Raw genomic sequence first — 9,889 nt, forward strand, 5'->3', positions numbered from 1 at the left:
AATTTATTACAAAATCGAACAATCTGACCTAAAGCTAATCAGGTAAAATCATCGTGTGTGTTCAGAGAATACATTTACATAAAGTGATTGGATTTGGAGCGCGTAACACAATGGTTATAGCGAGACTTGAGAAAATTTTATACTCAAAATCATGAGCAATGATTGGTATCACCGTAATACGAGTCATCAAATGAGATTTTACAAAATATTAGAAAATCGCATGAATGCATCAATACCCCGCTTGTGATTTATGGCACGAAACGCGAGGACATGTCGGATCAATGGCAGCATGTCGGACTCATCAAGCTCGAATCGTGGCCATTTCATTAATCTACCCATTACATTCGCACAGATCATATATTTCAGTTCAACTTCCCAAATCAATAAAATCAACTTTATTTATGTTTTCAAAACATTCATAAAGAATTATTAAAGTTTTTAACGAAAGTCACATTTTATGAACATGAATAATTTAATCTATAGAAATTGAAATTAATTATCACAATTAAAAATTGAAAATTTCGCTATATAAAAAATCATCCATATCGATATTTTCTAACCATAAACTATGAAACATAACAGTTCAAGAAATCAGCTGAACATTTATATCTGCCGAAAGCGAATTCAGTGCTCTACCTTAACGACGATGAAAGATTCGTGACCTACCTCAGAAAAGACCGCCAAAAGAATGGAAGGTATGCTCTAGAACGAGCGAGAGAGAGAGAAAGAGAGAGAGAGAGAGAGAGAGAGAGAGAGAGGAGAGAGAAAACTAGAGGGAAGCAGGAAATGGAAGAGAAAGACACAAAAAACCCTTACATGTCTTCTTCTTTCTACCCTTTATCCTCCCTCGCGTCCGCTCGATATCCTTGTCTATCCTTATCCGATACGATGGCCTCTATCGTTTCGTATGTCTGCCACAGTTCTGCCACCCCTGGACAATGTCCGTCGTTCAAATATCTTCCGTCTAATTGCTCTTCCTCTCTCCGTTCTTCCATAGCGTGGAACCCGGAAACGAATATCTCGGGATGACGTATGGACTTACTGCGAGGTACAGCGAGAAAGCAAGACGGGAAGGATGGATAAGGGAAGGAGGTCTTTTCTTCTCGGGTGAAAGAAAGAATCTTATCTGCCGCTGGTTATCACTCGAGGTACGGACTTAGAGAGGGGGGGTTGCTGACGATGACCATCGTTCGTCCTACTCAACGATCGTGGATGGAAGCTCGATAGATGGGAAGGGACAAACTCACGGACAAAGTTGCTATTGTGCAATCTCGAACGTGAACGTTTAAAAGTGACCTAATCTTCGATAAATTCAATAATTCCCTCTGCTATCCTATCGCCAAATTTTTCGTGTTTTAATCAGATTCTCAAAAACTTTAATCCTCCAGTGCAAAGTAATCAAATAATCGAGAAGATAAACCTCATACATTAAATAATAATTAAAGAGCGCTGTGTAAAATTAATATGCTTGTACTTATATAAACTTATATAAGTTTATATAATGAAAAGTACAGATCTTAAAGTGAGAAACACGATACAATTATTATGAGACAAATATAAAAATATTTTTCTTTTTTTTACATTTCTAATTTTTTTAAATATTATTAGAAAAATGGTATGAAGCATAAACTTGTATTAATATATGTATTAATATCATGTATTAATATATATACTTGTTCATCCAAAATAATATTATTCTAAATTAGAAACTGAATTCGCACAACCAGTAGAATTTAACATTGGATGTCTATCTGGAATAATCTAGATTCGTCGAGATTCACAATTACTGTGCTCATTCGTGCGTATAGTAAACTCGCATAAATTAAACTGCACAATCATAGAGACTATTTCGTTAAGCTACAATAAGATCCAGTTGTGAATTTGTGGAAAGAGTGCTGTAGTGCTCCGAGGATTTTTCTTTTTGTACACACCATTGCACTGCACCATCAACATCGAAAGACATGTACTAACAAAAGACTTGAATCTCCTTCTCTTTCGATTTCAGGTTTTCTACCAAGGAGTCGGCTACGCACGCTATCGTAGCAGTACACAACACAGACATCAACGGCCAAACGGTGAAATGCAGTTGGGGCAAGGAGAGTGGAGATCCTAATAATGCTCAACAAACTGGACAGGTAAACGTTTCTCTATCTTTTCCTTTTATCCGCTCTACCAGGAGGACGGTTTCAACGTGAAATTTCGCCCTCCAAAATGCTCTTCACCAACATTTACATCGTTGCTCGTATCAAACCAGAGACTTTTCTATTTTATTTCATGAATAAACATTGTCGCCAATTTTCCTTGAGATAATTTTCCAATATGAAAAAACAGTAACTTTACATGCATCGGTGAATCTGAATCACAAGTGACTATATTGCAGAAAATTAGAATTGAAAGGGAATAATATATGTTGACACTGATATCACAAATCTAATCTCCAATGTCTGCGTCTGTCAAAGCAATGAATGCAAAGCGACAGATTCTTCTACATAAATATAAAACTCAAACTTGCTGTTCTTATACGTGTCACTGAAACTGAATAATGAATATTCGTCTCAAAGAAGCAAGAGCGTTCAAAGAAGGAAATAGTTATCAGATTCGATCACGTTCGGTTCCTTTCAGTTTTGCGCAGCTAAAGTGTCTCTGTATATCTGTATATGGTCTGAAAGTCCAGCGAAAGAGTAAAGGCGGAAACAGAGAGAGGACAGGGAATCGGGCAAGATTCCGGTCTATTCAGGTGCCTCTCTTCGAAGTGTGTCGGGCCGGGTCTCTTAGCAATTAGCTCCGTTAGGATGGGTAGGTACGCCCGATCTGGGAATGGTACTCGAAGTACTTCCCAAACCCTCTCGCACTCCCCGGTAGTACTTCCGTGCATCCATCCACTGCTACTCGGCCCGTGACATCGCTCTAATTGATCTCTATTCCCATAACGCGCTTCTCCCAGGGGAGCCGAGATATCACGTTAGTACGTATCCTGCCATACCCTGTTCTCGTATTCAACGGAATCGAACTAGTTTGCGTGATATCTCGGTTCATCGTACTGCTTTAATGAAGAGCATAATAGCTGCACATTATTTCCGTAAACTTCTTATTGTTAGAAACAAAACTATCGAAAAATCAGTGCAATTTAAGTATCTCTCTCTAATATTGTAATAATAATATTATTTTCCTTAATATTTTTTTCTCCTGTTTAATACACAAAATTTTGGAACAAAAATTTCAATGTTACTATTTAGATATTATTAGATATTATTCGGCAAATAAATGATTAAGTATAAGTGGAAAAGGAATATATTCTTTTGTTTCATAAATATTAATTGTGCATATATAAAAAAACAAACGGTATATTTTAATATTATTCCATGAATATTAGAAAATATTATTCCATGATAATTTGATAGAATAATTTGATCTGATTTCACATTGTGCACCGTAAAAGAATGAATGAGTTCACGCGAGGAACAGCGAAATAATAAAAAATAATTTACGTGACGGCAATGAAATGATCGCGTTGAAATTCTCGCGTCGCCCATTTCAAGTGAACGACCACACAAATCTTCGACGGAACGAAATTACCATTCCTGACCCTATCGACATCGTTAAGCATAAAATCCAGACAATGTTCTTGCTCTTTTCTATTTCATTGATCTTTGTGCTCTTTCAGGCGTTATCGTCGGCGACGTACCCATACTACGCGGCGGCGGCAGCTGCCGCCGCGGCGGCGGCGGGCGTCGCGGGTGTCGGAGGCGTCGGTGGCGTCGGCGGTGCTGGACAACTAGGATACTGGTATCCGCCCCAATCTTATCCCACGACAGCGACACAAATGCAAGCTGGTGGCTTTCTTCAAGGCATGCAGGGATATACCTATGGACAGTTCGCCGGATATCAACAGGCGCAATATATGGGGTAAGCTTTTCACACGAGATAAAGTTCCTTTTTCCCAAAAACCAAGTTTTTTGACGATGAAATTTTCAATAATCAGAGATTTAAATGTAACATGAATATATGATCCCTCCATCTTTTTGCAGTATCAATGGATTGTAAACCAATTCGGAAATTTGAAATCTATATAACTTTAAAATTTATATTAAAAAATTTATATTAAGAAATAATTATTCATATAGCTATATTAAGAAAGCTATATTAAATAGCTTGAATTTTGTATATTAATTTTAATATTTTAATTCATATATCTATATTTTCTCTCTATTTTTGATAAATTTATCTAATTGCCAATAACATACATATAACATTTAGATAATTTTTAAACATATTTATCAATTAACTGTTACAAAAAGTATCAATACAAATAATACAAATAATACAAATAATGTATATGTAATATGTAACCTGAGGAACATTAATATTAGTAATGCGAATTCTCTTCATTTGTATGTAGAAAGGAAGGTGGTATTATAGCACTCTATTTACATTTCATACTGCAATAACTTATGCACTAACTTGGTAATAATCAGTATTTAAACCTAAAACTTAATAATTACATTTGTCAAAGTATTATTCAATTGATTCTAGACTCAAAGTTACGAAATATATTTATTATTTAAGATATTATTTATAAAAATGTAACTGCATAATGACTCAAAAAGAAACAAGGATGCTTCCAAAAATAGATTTTAAAAAATTGGTTTTGTTTAAAAAAGTGTTCGGTTACAAAATTTAAAAAAAAAGTAAAATATATTACAGAATGTAAACAAATATATAATGTACACATAATTTCTCCCGCATATAGGCTTAATTCAGTATTAAAAAATTATAATACATGTAACATAAATTATATGAATTAACAATAGAGTTACAATCGATTTACGAAATAATTATTTCAATATGAAAAGCACTCGAGGCGTTCAGCACGCTTAGAGGGCCACATTAGTAAAATGCCATGCTATTGTTTAATTTTGCTCAATAAATCAAAGTATATACAATTATAATAAATAATATGTTAAATAACAATACATATATTCACGTGATAATTAGCTCTAGTTTAAGAAGAATGAAGTATGTGTAACTAAAATGTATTTAAAAAATGTTTAAAAGTAAAAATGCGTTATAATAAATGTTAACTATTGGGTACTGGCATCATAACGGCGAGCTATCGAGCAAATAATTTCATCACCAATAATCATTAGAATTCGCCACCCAATAGTAGAAATATTAAGAGGTCTCATTATTTCTACACTGGCTATGATATCACCTTCACTTCTATTGCTTTATAAAATTATATGATTTGACAATTATATATATATTTTTTACATACAAACATAGAATGGGAATGGGTGCTGTTCATGCTGCTGGCACAGCGGCAGGATGGGGTCAGGGATTACCTGGGGGACCACAGTTACCACCACACCACGCCACGACGGTCACGGCACCCCCAGGGGTGCAAGCCGCACCCCCGCCACCACCGCCACCGGCACAAATGATGGCCTACCCGATGCAACAGTTCCAGGTAACCATTACTTTATCTATCCCATCTGTATACGCGTGCAAGTGTGCGCCATATTTGTTTGTGTGATGTTCGTTGGCTAACACCGGAGTGTTTTGCTTTTTACATACCTTTGCATCTTGCCCCTGTTATATCCAAAAGCAATTTCGTCAGTGCCAGTATTGGCTTGTAAATGTTGCACGTGGAAACTCGATTCGATATCAAAAGGATATCGAAGGCATATGTCGACAGAAGAATACGCATAGTATGTATACGTGTGTATATATATCTCTACACACACACGCGCGCGCGCGCGCGCGTGTGTGGGTGTGTGTGTGTGTGTGTGTGTGGGTGTGTGTGTGTGTGTAGAGTCGGTAATCTTAGGAACCTCTAAACTTGGTACTTGATATATCATTCGAAAGAGATAGAACATAGTACAATTTTGCACAGATGGAACAATAAACATAACTATAATAACACATATGATATAATTAACTGCATACATATATTCGGTATAATATTTTGGCTTGAGTTAACGATATTGCGAAGTTACGGGAGCAACCGCGATATGCTAATTTCAGTAATTCATATCAGCATTATTTACAATAATTACATAACATATGTAAATGAAAACTTGCGCACGCGCGTATTTTCTTAAATTTTATTATTGTAAAAGAGATTATTTTCTCAAGATTATTTTCTCTGTCAGATTAATAATACATTGTCTGCAATATCATAGCTACGTGTTATGTTATCAAACTTCGATTTCTCCATTATTAATTTAGATCACAAAATTATTCATCCGTCATAAATAAATCGGAAGAGAGTTCACTTAATAATTATTGAGGAATAGTGCTGTGTGAATGAAATACGAACTATTGTCGGAACTATATATGCTTATGCATTAAAACTTATGATGTCTTTTTTTATAAACAGAGTTGGGTAAAAGACAGAGAGAGAATATAACATTCATATGTTGTTATTTGTATGTTATTTGTATTCGTATAATTTGAAATTATAATATCAATAAAATGGTAAGTATTCGTCTTACAAACGAGAATATAATATGTTACCCACCTCTACTATATAAAATATACTTTTTAGCTAGTTGCGAAGAATGCGTTAATTTTCTCACTGACGAAAGTGCTTTATGGCAGTCGTAATGTATTATGGTAATTGTGTGGAGAATGTTTATAGTATGCATGTCTAAAGATCCACATAATTAACGGCGAAAAATAATAGATAAATTTTATGTACCATTATTTCGATTATCTTGTACCGAATTTCGAGAGATATTACTAGAAACTGAAAAAATAAAAGTTACTTTAATTTTTTTGTTGAAAGATTTAAAACGATGTTTGGTGTTACAATGGTATTTGTGAAATTAATAAGATATTATATATAAGATATCACATTAAGTAATTATGTTATGTACCTCTTTGTATACAATTAATTATCTTTCTAACATAATTTTCAATCCATTGACATGCAATTGTACTCTTACTAGCAACGTATTTTTTATTTTTTGTACACCAGACATTGATAAAGCAAGACAGACTCGCTTTCCCGCTCGACACGTGATTATAGAAGATTGTCGAGATTTAGTTATGTTGCAAAAAAATTGTGGTTCATGGCAGTGAAGTGAAATATGATACTTATCATAGTTGTTGTCCAGAAAAGTACACCTCAACCATCTTGCTTTCTGCACAAAATGCACACGTAAGAAAGTGCGCACTTGCACACACAGGCACACACGCCATCGCTAAAAATGACGCTACTACAAAAAAAAAGTCTGGAATATTTGAAAAGAGATCAGGGATGGCTTCGGGCAAGCGCAGCGAATGCATTTCAACTCAGCACCGCTTTTAATGCCCCGCGTTCTTTTTGCTTCAAGAACAATTTCTGAACTTGACAACTTGAAGTCTCAGAATTGAGAACGACTATCTTAATTTAAAAGATCGCTAAAAACTCTAGTCTGAAATTTTCAAATTAACTCTGTTGTTTCTTTATATTTTCCTTTTCATTATTTATTAAGTAAATAGAAAAAACTTATATGTATATGAAATATATTAAAAAAAATTTTTGACACTTATACAATAATTTTATATTAAATAAAAATAGTATTATTATTACAAAATCACATCTTATTAAGTATTTCATGTATTTTTACTTATTATATAAGCCTAATTTTTTAAATTACATTAACTTAAATATAAACTTCAGTGATAAATAAAACAATATGAACTTGTTTTTTAGTATTTTCAACACATACATTATTATATCACGATAGAAAACAACGCATTCATAAATTTACGGAAATGGAGGGTAAATCGGCTCGAGGTTAAGAGATCCCACTTTAAGAGAAAATACAGTTATTAGGAATAAAAGAATAAGTTTTCTGATCAACAAGACTAGTAGACTTTGTTGAAGTACAATAAAATTGAAATAAACTCTGAACTGAATCAATGAGCGAATATCTGATTGTAAATCCGATTTGCTCACTAATTCCTTTCATCCTGCTTTAATTTAATGATCCGCAAAAATCTCTCTAAATGGATTGGCAAAAATAAAAAACCAGTAAGCATCATAATGTTTCCGGTTTTTTTTAAAATTAATCATATATATGTCCATATTTCGCATTTAAAAAAATTGTGTCAAGATATTTATGTGAACATTTTTCTACACATATAGCGTTAACTTTGAAATGAGTCACATATTTAATAATAGTAGTTTATAGAAAATTTTTAGACGACTATTTTATTAAAAAAAGTATGGATAATTTAAGATAGTAATATATTGTAAACGCTATATCGATTTTGGCTTTCGTCATTAATCTGCAACTGTTTGCAATGCCAGTAAAACGATCTGTCGCTCATATTGTATATATGTTTAAGGAGATATACATATCACGCAGCTATAGTTGTTTAGTGAGTCTTTTGTACATAGAGCGGAGTAAAAGGTCACGTACTATTGCTCGTCTACCGCATCGAAAGAGATATTCCGGTGAGGAAAGTTAGCTCGCTTTCGCACAAATATCTTTCTCCGAAAAACCGAGTTCGCATTATATCACTGCATGTCAAGCGAGATATCACTTTGAAAGTTGCTTGAAAATCAGCCACCGAAACTATCCTCAATTGAGAGAGAACACGAATTCTTAATAATAATACCGATTAAACAATGAAAGAAGGATGAAACGTGGAAAATATATCGCTACCGGGATAAATTGCAATTGACTTTCCATTTAGTTTGCTAATTTTTTTTTGTTACAAAAGTTACAAAGTTTTGCGTTTGATCACAAGCTCTAAGAAAACAAATTTATACACGAATATTCGCAATTTACAATCATGAGCTAAAAGCTGCGAAGTTATGAACATGCAAATATCCCCGTGTAAATTTGCCTGACGTGTATTAAACTTTAACGTGCAGCTAACAAAATGTATATTAACCAATAGAAAATTGATAAAAAAAACTTAATATAAAATTAAGAAAATTAATATTAGATGAATGTTATAAATATAGTGTGGATATAAAAAAATTATATAATAGCTCTCTACGTAGATCTTAACTTGCATGAATATGGAATGCAAAATGTAAACATTGCATGCATCTTGCACTTTATCTAATTCAATTCGGGTATCCCTCTGGAGTGTCTTTCTTTAATTTTCTTATTTTTATAAAGCATTATTTATGATTTATTCGATTATATTATGTTTTATACATTATAATTTTAATTCAATTTTAACAAATTGAATAATTATTTTGAAATAAAATGTGAAAATTTTAGTAAATATTTTATGATTTATGATCGTTGCTTTATTAAGTGGAATAAATTTAATTATAATTTATATGATTTTTTTTACTATTATAAATTATTATATTAAATTATATTTAAATTATATTTAAAAGATCGAATGTACTTACATGTGATAATATTGTACTCGATGCTCTTGTTGTTTACTATCCAGGAAGGGATGCTCGAAATTTTCAAAAAGACTATCTTTATTTACATATTTCGGTTCGCAGGCACAGTGATCGCTACCACTATCATCGCACGGCCTGGCTTATCCTTTCTTTCGAATATCAATTAGCATCAGGATAACTGCATCTACAACCTGGCTCAACCTCGCATTCAGCCTGAAATTACTCGCTGCAGCTTATTTTTATGCAAAAGGATAATATTTTCGACGAACAAAAAGGAATGGAAGAAAACATGTAAGAAAAAAGCAAAAGAAAAATGTGTCTATTCGCGTCTAATTTATCAGCATAACAATTTATAATATTTGATTTCATAGTAGTCTAAACTTAATTTATCCAATGACGACTAAGCAGATTAAGTTATGAAAACTCATTAACCTAATCTTGCGGTTAATACGCCATCGCCGATGCGATAAATTATAATACAAGTAGTTTATTCTACTTGTTATATTATATAATTATTATGCAATC

The 9,889-nt window shown here is 33.1% G+C and overlaps 1 protein-coding gene across 1 annotated transcript in view; it reads left to right on the forward strand.

Annotated features, from left to right (window-relative positions):
• LOC108694800 (nucleolysin TIAR-like) overlaps nucleotides 1-7,788 on the forward strand; it is a 165,334-nt gene extending 157,546 nt beyond the window's left edge. The window contains 5 exon segments of the mRNA XM_018204468.1: nucleotides 2,006-2,135; nucleotides 3,665-3,906; nucleotides 5,284-5,467; nucleotides 7,700-7,754; nucleotides 7,757-7,788. Of these exon segments, the coding sequence (XP_018059957.1) occupies nucleotides 2,006-2,135; nucleotides 3,665-3,906; nucleotides 5,284-5,467; nucleotides 7,700-7,754; nucleotides 7,757-7,788 (643 nt within the window).
• Nucleotides 7,789-9,889: the final 2,101 nt, after the last annotated feature.

This window comes from Atta colombica, unplaced genomic scaffold (assembly GCF_001594045.1).
Source record: "Atta colombica isolate Treedump-2 unplaced genomic scaffold, Acol1.0 scaffold125, whole genome shotgun sequence".
Lineage (NCBI taxonomy): Eukaryota > Metazoa > Arthropoda > Insecta > Hymenoptera > Formicidae > Atta > Atta colombica.